Genomic DNA, 14100 nt, shown 5'->3' with positions numbered 1-14100 from the left:
ACACACACACACACACACACACATTATATTTTCACCTTGACAATAGGTAAGTAAGATGCTAGTAAGAAAAAGTTCCAAGATCTAGGTCAGCAGTTTGCAAAGTTTAGTATAAGTATAGGAATCAATGAAGTGCTTGTTAAAGTGTATATTCCTGGGACCTGGAGAAGGAAATGGCAACCCACTCCAGTATTCTTGCTTGGGAAATCTTATGGAGAGAGGAGACACAGTCTACCGTTCATGGAGCTGCAAAAGAGTTGGATGTGCCTTAGTGACTAAACAACAAAACTTGGACCTACTGTCTATAATTTTCATTCAGGATATCTGAGGTAGGCCCCAGGAATCTTAATTTTTGATAAGCGCCTTAAGTGAGTTCAATATCACTGGTCTTCAGACCATACTTTGAGAAACAATGACTATGACAGAAGTGTAATAATATTTCAAATAAAGATGCCATGTTTCCCAATTTTATTGAAGAACTAAAAAATTACAAAACCACAGTCTGAGAAATACTTTGCACTTCAATATCTACTATGCCAATTGAACTAATGCACACATACAAACCTTGCACTGGTCTGCTGAGTGTTTTTTTGAAGTCCAGGGTGGGCTTTCGGGAAAAACCAGCTCGAAAATCAATAGTACTGAGGCCAGTGATGCGAACAGAGTGTCTTCCAGTGCTAGACGTCTGAAAAATGTTTAATGACAAATTCCATCAGCAGTTAATCCAGGGTGCTGGTCACACTAAACACTAACCAGTATAAGAAACTGCAGAGTGTTCAGTTAGACTGAACTGTTCATTGTGGCCTTTATCTGGGTGTTTTGAACTTAACTGTGATTCCATATCTTCAATGCAAGTTTTGCAATTGCAAGTTTTGCAATCCAGAGGCCTAAGGTCTATACAATTGAGTATTATATTGCATGCTCAGTGGTAAAAGATAGAGAGGCACAGTCATAGTGAACGGACTTGATTCACATGGTGGATGTTCAAGAAATGAATATTCATGAAATAAATGAGTGACCAAATCTTCTCCCATAAACATCATTCAGGTTCTATTATGGAAAACATTTCATGAAATAAATTAGTGACTAAATCTTCTCCCCTAAACATCATCCAGGTTCTATTATGGAAAATATTTCCTTTCTCTTTGCTCGGGGAAGATACAGTCAGGACAAGCACAAGAGTCAATTATCAACTAGCTTTTAGCTGACCAGTATCTTCAGCTCAGCAGTGTCCAGTCAAGGCATTCAGTTCACAAGAAAGAAGCATGAGTGAAAAAATAAGATCCTCACCCTCTAAGAGCTTATGGCCAGTGAGGAAGTCAGATGGAGGAAGAGAAATCTTCAATACGATATAGTAAATGCAGTGATAGAATTACAGAAAAGGTAGAGAGAAAAGAAATATGTATATTAAAGGAGCACAGTCTAGGTTTAGTTCAGTTAAAACCTCCTAAAGGAGATGAACAAGATACTGAATAGCTGAGAGCTGACGTCACCTCTATGTGCATAAATAATAAATAATTTGGATTACGGCCACAGGATAAAACACTAACATTTATTGGGCACTTTCTTTGTGCCCAGACTTCTTGCATACATTGGCTTATTTATTTTTCATTACAACTGTATAAGGTAGATACCATCATTAGCCCCATGGCACAGATAAACAGATTGAGGCACCAAAGCATTAAATACCTTGCCCAAGTTCACAAGGTTTCCCAACTTTCCTAACAATGCAGAAGTCAGGTTTTAACCCAAAGGTCAGACTCTGGACTCTTTTCCACTATGCTAGATTGTTTTCCAAGGGCAAGGTAAGTCAGAGTGAGCCTCTACCTAAGTATCTCTCTAATTATGATTTGAGGACCACCTATATCTACACCTACACAAAATCACCTGGGTTGTTTGTAAAAATACAGACTCCAAGCTCCAGCCAAAAGTTACTGGTCAGTGGCGTCTAGGACTATGCATATCATATATGGTAATATATGGCTATATATGGCTACAAGGCTCTGCAAACCACCCAGTTTTCCCTAAATCACTGTGACTCATGTGGCAATGAGTACAGAAAAGATGAGGAGATATGTATGTCCCTGTTGCTACCAATCATATTTCTTACTGAGCAGAACCTGCAGAAACTCAAAGGAAAGAAAAATGAAGGTAAGGGAAAGAAAAAAAATTACATCTTCTCAAAAAATGTGTTGTATTCTTAGCATAAATGATGTTCCTAATTACCATGGCTCATTTTAATAGGGCTTACAAAATACTGTATGTTTAAGTGCAGAAGTCTCAGTACACTTATTCCATTATTTCTAAAGGAAACTGTGTTATGAATTAACAGACATAAAAGGAAACTATATATCATAATCCAATTTTAAATCGAGGATCTCCTACAGGGCTATATAATACCTTGAGAAGTCTACGTTCAACTGCCTTAATAATGAGATCTTTACTGAAAACACTATTGTTTACTAGTTTCTTGTCAAGGAGAAACAAAATAGTCAATATTATGAGTCGATTTAGATTTTTTTCATTGACATCATCTATTGCTGTTAGTTGCCTTGTTGCTCAGAAAGTCCCCTATGCTAAAACAGCTATTGAGAGGTTATCAAGGACAAATATGATACACACTTCGCCTAATGACTGCTATCAAGTATTAACCATCTACCAAGTGTTTTGTGCACAAACCAACTGATAATAAGCCCATTTCCAAAGTGGTGCTTACAGGGAACTCTGCTCACTGTTAACTGGCAGCCTGAACAGGAGGGAAGTTTGGGGAGAATGGATACATGTATTATGCATGGCTGAGTGCCTCTGCTGTCCACCCGAAACCATCACGACATTGTTGATCAGCTCTACTCCAATACAAAATAAAAAGTTTTTTTAAAAGTGACGCTTAAAGAGGGCTTCCCTGGTAGCTCAGATGATAAAGCATCTGCCTACAATGTGGGAGGCCCAGGTTCGATCCCTGGGTCAGGAAGATCTCCTGGAGAAGGAAATGGCAACCCACTCCAGTATTCTTGCCTGGAAAATCCCACGGACTGAGGATCCTGGTAGGCTACAGTCCATGGGGTCGCAAAGAGTCGGACACGACTGAGCGACTTCACTTCACTTCACTTCAATATCTGAGAAAAATTAGAAATTACCCAAGTGTTTGAAAATACGGTATCCTGCTGGTAAATAATTGGAGAAGGCAATGGCAACCCACTCCAGTACTCTTGCCTGGAAAATCCCATGGACGGAGGAGCCTGGAAGGCTGCAGTCCCTGGGGTTACAAAGAGTTGGACACAACTGAGCGACTTCGCTTTCATTTTTCACTTTCATGCATTGAAGAAGGAAATAGCAACCCACTCCAATGTTTTTGCCTGGACAATCCCAGGGACAGCAGAGCCTGGTCTATGGGGTTGAACAGAGTCGGACACGACTGAAGCGACTTAGCAGCAGCAGTATTAAATAATACATTAAAAATAAAGCTGGGTTGATGAATAGGGAGTCCCTTACAATCTCTACAAAATTATTGTAAATTAATCTTGATCCAAATAACATATCAACAAAGTGGGTGGGGATAAGGACGTAGGTAAACTCTGAGCAAAGCTAAAAATATGACACATAATTAAAGAAGATTGTAATTTCTTATTTATATATTATACTGTAAACAGTAGGAATCCCTGCATAGGATTTGAAAGGGTTTGTAAGTAAAAGGTATTTCCAACTGAGTTAGTTTTTATGCACAATGACATCCAACTCTGGGTTAATTAGGGTAATGGGAGCAAAAGATATCACAAATAAACCACAATTATCATTTCAAAATATACTACCAGGAAATATTTTAAACTAAGTTAGTTAAAAATGACCTCTGATACTCACTTATTATTCTTGAATCATTCTCTTAAAAGAATTACAATAATACTTTTGACAATATTTTAGGAACAGAAAATATCACATTCAATATCTTCATGAGAAAGTGCTAACAATTTATTATTTTAATCTGTTGTCTTAAAGTAAGCTATGATTTTAGTCTGTTTCTTAGCTGACCTCCCTCTTTCAAGTATTATTGTCATAGAAACAAAAAGATTTTAGGAATAATAATGGTAAAATATATCAGTAACTGGAAAAAGGAAAAAGGTCCAACATACACAAAATGCATTCCGTATAGGAGGCTAAATCTTTTATGTAAATTACCATCTTTAATCCCCACAAAAGCCCATCTGAGATGATAGTATTATTACCTTCATTTCACAGATCAGAAAGGTAGAGTCACTTGCTCAAAGTCACAGATAAACAGTGGGTAGCAGAGCTGGGATGTGAATTCAGTGAGGATCCAGAAACTGACCTCCACAGGTACACCACGTGCTTCTCATGATCATTTCAATGAACTGAATTATGCTGGTTTGGGGGTAAAGGCTGAAATATACCCAACTGCTCTACATAACAGAAGAGTAATATGGAATTTCACTTCCCTGGTGGCTCAGCCAGTAAAGAATCCACCTGCAATGCAGGAGACCTGGGTTTGATCCCCTGCGTTGGGAAGATCCCCTGGAGTAGCAACCCACTCCAGTATTCAGACCTGGGAAATTCCACGGACAGAAGAACCTAGTGTCCCTGGGGTTGCAAAGAGTTAGACACGGCTGAGTGAATATCTATATGGAATTCCTGAGACTATTCACAGGAGAGAAGCAAAACAAAATAGAGAAAAGAAGAATGGAGGGCAAGGAGAGAGCAAAAGGACACAAGTTACTTCAAGATAAACCCCAAATCTATAGTCAAACTTACTAAATTCACAAGGCGGTCTTGTTACTGGATTTCCCTGAAATTTTTAAAGGACTGAGGTTTACCCAACATGGAGGCATAAAAGATTAGAATCGACACACAAATTAATCGGAGGCAAGGAGACCAAAAAACAAAGTAAACCTTTAGGAAACCCCAGAAGCATTGGGGAAAGGCTTTGGGTTCAAATGTGTTATGGACAGAGCGGGGTTGGAGGAGAATTAAAAGATAAAAAAGCCCTGGAGGGGCAAGGAAAATTTAGCTAATTTAGCTAATCTATGACTAAGTTAAATAGAGGGGAAGTCCAGCTGTATATTTCTTACTCCTCTCTTCCCTTCTGAATTATTTTAGCTATCTTAGTAGCATTTTTCTACATACATAATTACATTAGTATGACAAAAACCACTGCTTTGCTGTTTTTCTATTTGATCTTTATATCATGTAGATTCAAACTGTGTGCTGTAATAAAGTGAGAATTTAGCTCCAAAAAGCATCTCTCCACCACAGAGTATCTAGAAGTATCAGTTCCACACAGAGGCAGCCTCACCTCATGGCTCTTGTAGTTAGCAACAGGGAAATTAAGGAGCCTCACAGTGGTTCCAAGCATATCAGGAAATGTTCTAGACAGAAACTGAACTGGGTTTGTATTAGCCTGAAATTCTAAGAGTTGCATTTTAAACAGTCTACTTATTCGTGTTATTTATAAAGGTTTATAATGTGTTATATTACTGCCCTGAGTTAGAATGTCAAGCTGGTCAAGTTGCAGAAGGGTCTGAGTCAGGAATTCAGAGGCTGCTCTAGTGTTAAGCCGAGCTGAGGCAAAGATGACGTTAGACCAGACACCTCCTGGCATTCTCTAGTTACAAACGGCAGCCACACAAGGGTGAGAAGCAGCAGCAGCAGAGTGGACCAGAGTGCAGGCTTCTGAACTCAGAGTCTGAGAAAGGAAGGAGCAGGGCAGGCTGAACGACTGTGAGCAAGCACCATGGAGAGCTCCAGGGAAAATCCGTTGCTCTTCCAATATCTTCCTGGTCAACTATGCTGCAGATGAAACCATTTTTAAAGCTAAACATCTATTAAATATTGAAGGTCTTCTCTACATAGAAAGTCCTTGAAGGCAAGAATTATGTCAAATATATCACCTATAAAATACTATCCAATAGGTACTTAATACATGTACATTTAATAAATGAAATTGATTTATTAACATCATTAATAATAAGGCCAACTTAACACTGCCAGTTTCCCTTACATTTCCCTAGGAATCACGGACGCCAGAGTCATCAAGAATTCATTGAATTTTTCTAGATACATTATGCTAAGTATGTTCACACAATAGCTCATAAAATCCTGTTCCATCCAAAACTGGTTTTAAGCACCATAAAGAAACTGGGGCTCAAAGAACTAATTACTTGCCTAGGTTTAGACAGCAAGTTAAATGGCAATTACTCCAAGTTCAATACTCTAAGTAAGATGCCTAACATTTTTGGATGACATAATCTCTGGGTTGATTTGGACCCTATGGCATAGAAAACAATAACATCCCCATCTATTCATTTGCCATTCTAAATTTCTAAATGTACTCTCAGGAGGAGTCAGGTTAGTAGAATGTTGGTAAACTTCTCTCTGGAAAAAAAAAAAAAAAGCCCTAATTTGGGACATTTGCCAAATTCTTTGATGTAAATACTACCAAGTGGCTGATTTCAAGCTCCCAACAGGATGTCACTGAGTTGGAAGGAGAAAGTACATAACTGACTTTCCAAGACCCATTTATGAACCAGCTCCAGAAAACCATGAGGCCATGATAACAGTTCTGGCCAATGGGTTACAAAGGAAGTGAAGTGTGTCTGTCACTCACAAAAATGTCTGTCTCATCCTAAAAGTGACACAATCCCTTCCTTTTTCTATGCACATTCTCCAGTCTTTTCCTCCACTAAAAAGAGGCCATATGTTGGGAAAGATTAAAGGCAAAAGGAGAAGAGGGCAACAGAGGATGAGATGGTTGGATGGAATCACCAATTCAATAGACATGAACTTGGGCAAACTTGAGGAGATGGTGAGGGACACAGAGGCCTGGCATGCTGCAGTCCCTGGGGTTGCAAAGAGTCAGACACAATTTGGCAACTGAACTGCAACAATGTTCTAAATATGGCGCTGTCTCCACTGGCTTGGGCTCCTGAGTATATGAAGTAGAGCATCTTGTCAACCCTCACAGAACATGTGACACTAGTGAGGAATGAACTTGTATTAAGCCAGGGAGAACACATCCTGGTCCTAAATGTGAAGCCTGTCATGTTATAAATGAATTAAAATATGATTGCTAGAGTTGGCTTTAATTTCTCTCTCCTAAGGAGTTTCAATGTTTTATAAAACAATAAATAAGCCAAAGTAAATAAAGTAAAGCCTTTATGTCTATCTAGAATTGATAGAAAATATAGATACAGTTTACTATTTATACACAGTCTGGAGAAGAACTAATTTAATTTTACCACTCATGTGTCAGAAACTGTTTAAACATTGGCCAACATCCAATTTAATCACGACAATATTAAGTAGGTATTATTTTCCCCTATTTTTCTCAGACATGGGTAGGTTTAGGTAATTTCTTCAAGGTCAAAAATATATTAAGTAGTATATCTTAAATTAAAATAGATGTCCATCTATTTTCAAATTATTTGCTCTTATATAACATACCATCCTTTACAAAGTAAAGAATACTATACTTTTAATCAAATATTTATTGAGATGCTAACATGGGCTAGGAGTTGTGCCAGTCAAAAACATATAATGAAGCTAGCTGGATTTAAATACTGTCATTTTACTAGTCATTGTTTTAAAAAATGTGATACAAGGAAAGAAATGTAAATTCTGTACATATTTCCATATACATACACACACATACCCATTTAAATGTAAATAAAAGTGTACATATAATTTTTAAAGGAAATATTCCATTTGATTGACAATCTGATCTTGGCAGACAAATATAACTGGGGAATATTCCAGGAAGAAAATCTACTATAGAGCATTCCATTGACCCTAAACACTGAATTAATGCCATAGCTAATCCATTTAAATAATACGCCTGGTGTTGTCTGACTGCTTATTCAAAAGAGGTACCAGGTGGGAATAACTGGAGGCCAGCGTAATATGCTACTTGTGTGGTCCTTTGTTAGACTTGAGGTTTACTATAATTCCTTAACAAGTTTATGCCATTTGAGCATTTCTAAAACTACCCTTATCCTGTAGAAAATGCATTAGTAGGTTCTGGCAACCAAAGTAACTATCTACAACCAGAAATATTTCTGCTAGTCTCAGAATCTCAATATAATTATGTGGTTTGGTACACTCCCTTCTCTACTTGGGAGATGATCTAAGAACAGTTTATCCAAATTTACTTAATGGAAACACCTCAGGGGATGAGCTACATCCCATGATCACACTGATAATCCTAGACTAATAGCAACAGTGTCTACCCACTAAGCATAAAGGGTACTGACAATTATTTAATGTCTTTGCAACAAAGTTTCCCTTAAAGAGCAGAGCACACAATCTGGCCTGAGAGTTTATGTGGTTATGTTCAAATAGCCTAGGTATAATTGAGCTGTCCGAATGGAAAATTTACACTTCTTCTCAGAAATAAGACCCAGGATTTCTAGCTTCCCTACAGATACAAATTTAGGGGCCTCAAACAACTGTCTCTTTTGTTTGTAATAATAACTTGGGGTCCATTTCAGTTACTTCTTTTTGGCAAGTTTTCACCTGCATCAGAGGCAACCTAAAACATCCAGGTTACTTATATGAATTATACTGATGAGTTGACTCATTGTCTTTGTTCAATGAAAGTGTTTGAATAAATCACAAAAAAGTAATCACCAGGGTTTCATAGGGAAACCACAGAAGAAAAGCAATCGCCACGCTTATAGTCAAATCATGAGCATAATAAAGTGTTCTGTGCCAGTACATCAACTGTGATCCAAACTAAACCAAAGTTTCTGCCTGCTTCCCTGGATATCATCAGAATAAATGAATTCATCTTTATTCAGGAATATTTATATAGTTCTTTCCCAGGCACTATGGCATATACTTGTGACAAAGTCTGGTCTACAGCAAAACTGGAAGCCAAAACCTGTACAGAAATAAATATGACATAATGGGGAAAAATTATGCAAAAGGGAGGTGCCAAAAAATTGCAATAGAAAGCCAGAGGGAAAAGAGTATATTCTGGATGAGAAAAGTTTTAATACAAGTGTTACCATTTGAGCTGAGCCTTATTGGGAGTTATGAATCACACATAAAATAAGAAAAGAAGAATATTCTAGAAAGAAGCAACAGCTTGAGAGAAAGCACAGACCAAGAGAATGTGGTAAGAGAAGATGAGAGACACTGCAAAAGTATATTTGATTAGAGTAGAAAGGCACATGGTGGAAGATAACCAAAAAGACTGGTTGAGGCTCAATTTGGTGCTCCTTGAATACCATGCTAAGGTCAAATAAGAGATGGGCTGTGTTCTACACATGAGATTAAAACTGTTATGGGAAACAGTCAAAAAAGCTGTTAGTAATTCCAGTGATAGAGCAGACACTTTCCAGGTAGCAGAGCCTAAGACAGATGGCACCAGGGATGTGCTGTCTAATCTCAGACGTTTCTCCTCTTGAGAAAACACACATGTAAAATGTTATCCTTCATTAGCCATCCAAAAGGGAGATCCAAAGCCAACAGCAATATTTATGTCGGTAGATTCAGCTCAACTGCCTTTACGCCAACCTGACACATTATTTCAGTATTTCATTCAGGAGCAAAATAAGTTCATTATCTTTACTTGCATTGTAATTCTCATCCTTTGTTTAGATATCACTAATTGTACATCAGATATTGTGTAACATCAGGACCAGATGCTTCTTTGATGATGATTAGATATGAATTTAAAATACTGTGATAATAGATAGTGTCTTTTTATTGTTTTCTTAATTACAGGAGACCAAGTTTAGAGACTTGTCTAAACAGTGTTCCTATCATCTTATCTCCTTCCTCACTCACAGATTAATCCTCAATGACTCTCTGTTCTAATGATCAATTAAGATGTACTCAGTGCCCATTAAGTATCATGGAACACGGCCAGAATCAGACACTCAGTAAAGGTTTATTGAATGGATGACTGGATGAATAGGTGTGTCAGGCACAAGGAAAAACATCAGATATGTAAAACATCCCCCTTCTAGGCAAGAGTTTTATTAGAGGAAATACCACTGGTAGCAATCCAAATCACCTATAAAATGGGTTCAAATACTTCACAATCAGTTGCTAATTATACAGAAGAATGGTATCACTTGTACGCATCTCAAAGTCAATAACAGACAACTTAATGTTACTCGTCAGAGAGCAAGAACAGATTACCTTAGTGAACTTGCTAGCCCAAGACTGCTGACTTAGAACATGCTTAAATTAAAATGTTTGGAGGATACAGAGACTCAGAACTTCTTATACTCCTTTCCACTGTGGTCACAGAAAGTCAGACTCAATCTAGTTATATTTGAGGCAAGTTGGTCAAAATACCTGTAATGTCAAATTTGGCTGCATTTATTTAAAATATAACAGCGAAACACTTCATTATTGACTATCTGATGCACTCAGGAAGGACTGAGCAACTGCTTTGTGCAAGGAACTGGGGGATAACACAGGCAGATGGGACTGTTTGTGGTCCATTCAATAAAAGTTACTAATTTTATTTTACATAGCCTTTTTACTTAAACCCTTATTCCATATTATTCATGTTAAAATATCCATATTACTGTTTTATTTTCCTTATAAGACTGACAGTTGTGAGGAAAAGAAACACTGATATTCTAGGACTTAAATGGAGTTACAGTGAATACTTTTATTCTTTAATTTTATAAAGTTAAGTATTTCTTAAAAAAAACTGGAATGCAAAATTTCTATGGTATAACACCTCCATGTACTTTCACAGCAGCTATCTAATTTGAAATGAGCCAACTGATCTCATTTTCTTTTCTTTCTTCATGTAGGGAAGTTGAGATAGTGAAAGAGTAAATGATGCAAGGGGAATCCTCATTTGAGTTGTCCCAGTATTCCAGAGTAAACTGTTTATCTGGGAGTTACAAGGGATTCTAACGGAAGAGGAAAAGTAATACACACAGCACATGAAGGGTGTGCCTTTAAGCCTGCTCTCCCTGTGGACAACTGGCACTTATTCCAGCAGGGGCTGAAAGCTGCTCTAGAGAGGGGTTTAATTCTCTAGCTGAACAGCCTTCTCCTGTTCTATCTTTTAAAAAAAAACAAAAACCTTCTCACACACACAGAAATGCAGATCCTAGGGTTGGAAGCAGGCCAGAGCATACTGAAATTTCTGAGAAATATGGGCAAGCCATGCACAGCATCTACTAGGGAGGGTCCCACATATAATTTGCAGCAGGACTAGATCTCAGATTTATGGTATCCTGAATTTCGAAGGCAAACACGTTCTTTCCTCCACATTGCCAAAATGCAATGCTTTCTTAGTATGAACATATACTACTTAATGTGACTCTAGGATACAAATAACATTTTGTGTTCAAGCACACAATGAATGTAGGTCTACTAAACACCAATAACGAGCAATGTTTGAGTGCTTATTTTGTAACAGGAACTATGTCAAAGACTTCATTTGTATCATCTTCATTTAATTCTCAGAACACTTCTATGAAGGAAAGGACTATTATTGCCATCCTATATTAAAGAGGTGGAAAGAAAATCAAGATAAGCTATAGTTCTAAGGGATTGCAGCTTTTAAGTTGTGGTGTTGAGATTCAAACCCAGGGCAGTTCCACACTGGGGCCTATGTCCCTAAACATCATTGTCTACTGGTTCCATCTCTGATTATTTTGGAGGCAGACAGTGGCTAATATAATCAATCTACAGATTCGATGATAGGAAAACTACCTGAGCATTTTAAGTCTATTTATGGTGGTACTGATCCCTTTCATAGTCATCAAAACCAAACACTATCAATTCATATGATCAAGACAACTCCAAAGAATGCAACATGTCTATTGATTTTTAGCAAAAGCATTCTCCATGATCGTTAGAGAAGATATAAATAAACTATTATATACATTTTATAAAACATGCCAACATCAAAATAAAACAGCAGATACTCTATAAAATAACAGTACCTTCACTGTCCATATTCCAGCCTCTGGCTCTTTAACATTTACCACCTTGGCAGAGTTATGAATATTTAATAGCTCATTCAGGCCAAATCCCTTTTTTATCAGCTTTCCTGAAAGACAGACGTAGAGGTTACAAGCATAATCTTTATTTCAGCTATGTATATCAGCTGTGTACATTTCCAGTACAAATTACCTGACAGACATTTACACCTCTAACTCAAAACATCGTTTTATATCTAAAATATACTCAACTTTACCATTTCTGAACACTGTAATTGAAGTAACAGATTCCTATTTGCTATGTTGATGTGATCTTAAAAACAGAGTAACATGGAAGATGATAATCATATTTCCAAAGTTAATCTAGGTAACGATTATTATGGCTACAAAGAAGTTATGTACAGTCACTAGAGACATTTAGACTTAAGAGATGGCAAAACAGTAAACTAGAATAAATATCTTTTTGGAGATGACTCAAAATATTACTAACATTAAGAGCCCTGGGCATAACTTTGCAGAAAGTATAAAACCTCAGTTTTCCATGAAGTACAGGAGAAAGCTTTTACTTGTCAAAGGAATAATTAGAGGAGACAGTATAATGAAGTAACACAGTATCATCTCCAACTGAGATCAATATACAGTATCTGACAGTTGGAACTTACGAAGGAAAGCAAATTTGGAATTAAGCCATAGTTTACTTATTCACTTCAGTCTTGGCTCTCGTGTGGACTATTTCTGCAGTTACGCAAACAAATCAATTAAAAGAATCCCATGTTTGCATCAGAAGTTTTATAATCACTGCAAAAGACTTTTAAAATATCAATGTCAATGAATTTTTAAAGTAGCAGAACTTAAGGCAATGGTTACAGGTACTTTCAATCCAGATAATGAACAACACAAATCTTTCCTGTGTAGATAGGATAGATGGTACTAGAAGAATGCTACCTAAAACGACAAATCCATTTCTACAAACAAATCTATTTTCAAGACCAAACAGTCTCACAAGATTGGTTTTGCTTGCTCATAAATTTAAATTTGATTGTTAAGTGTGGTTGGAGCCTTTGAGGTCAATTTCACACGCTATTTTCTCTAAGGTATGTCATTTTCTAAGATTCAAATAAAGTAAAAAAGGTAGTTTTACTCCTTCCCAATTTATAAATGTTCACAAAGGTTTAAAAAATGTAACATATACTTCAGCTACAATAGGAATAAAAATACTGTGCAAACATCATTGGTTAAAAAATTTCCTAAACACGAATATTAAGAAAAATTAGGTTTCTTTTTTAAGATTACTATTCAATTCAACCTTAAGTCTTGTAAATTTAACCAGAGATGGAATTAAGCCAAAACTGAGAATCATACCATATAATTATTGAAGGAACAAATTAAAACATTATTCTAATGAGAATATAAATGTTTTTTAACCACTGTCTCCTGTAAAATTACACAAGCCCCTTTGCCACGACAAAGCTGTGATCCACGAAGGGTCATAGTGGAAAGTTCTCACAAAATGTGGTCCACTGGGGGAAGGATCATAAATCATTACAGTATTTTTGCCTCGAGAACCCAACAGAGTATAAAAAGACAAAAAGACACCAGAAGACAAGCCTCCCAGATTAGAAGGTGTGCAATATGCTTCTGAAGATAACAAGGGAACATCTGATGCAAGGATGGGCGTGATAAAAGAGAGAAACAGTAAGGGCCTAACAGAAGCAGCAGAGATTAAGAAGAGGTGGCAAGGATACACAGAAGAATTATACAAAAAAGGTTTTAATGACCTGGATAAACACAATGGTGTGATCACTCACTTAGAGCCAGACATCCTGGAGTGTGAAGTCAAATGGGCCTCAGGAAGCATTACCACAAACAAAGCTAGTGGCGATGATGGAATTCCAGCTGAGCTATTTCAAATCCTAAAAGATGATGCTGTAAAAGTGCTGCACTCAATATGCCAGCAAACCTGTAAAACTCAGCAATGGCCACAGGATTGGAAAAGGTCACTTTTCATTGCAATCCCAAAGAAGGGCAATGCCAAAGAATGTTCAAACTACTGCACAATTGTGCTCATTTCACATGCTAGCGAGGTAATGCTCAAAATCTTTCAAGCTAATCTTCCATAGTACGTGAACCAAGAACTTTCATATATACAAGCTGGATTTAGATTAGAACAGGCAGA

At 37.1% G+C, this 14100-nt stretch overlaps 1 protein-coding gene across 3 annotated transcripts in view; it reads right to left on the bottom strand.

Annotated features, from left to right (window-relative positions):
- Positions 1-14100, bottom strand: part of HMCN1 (hemicentin 1) — a 525163-nt gene that overhangs the window by 310743 nt on the left and 200320 nt on the right. For all 3 annotated transcript variants that reach the window (XM_061160939.1, XM_061160937.1, XM_061160938.1), the window contains exons 6-7: positions 11928-12034; positions 562-682 (exon numbers count right to left, since the gene is read on the bottom strand). In XM_061160939.1, the coding sequence (XP_061016922.1) occupies positions 562-682; positions 11928-12034 (228 nt within the window). The remainder of the gene's footprint in view (positions 1-561; positions 683-11927; positions 12035-14100) is intronic.

The sequence above is a fragment of the Dama dama genome, chromosome 14 (assembly GCF_033118175.1).
Source record: "Dama dama isolate Ldn47 chromosome 14, ASM3311817v1, whole genome shotgun sequence".
Taxonomy (NCBI): domain Eukaryota; kingdom Metazoa; phylum Chordata; class Mammalia; order Artiodactyla; family Cervidae; genus Dama; species Dama dama.
The sequence above is the reverse complement of the archived record's forward strand: the minus strand, read 5'-3'. Positions and strand labels throughout refer to the sequence as shown.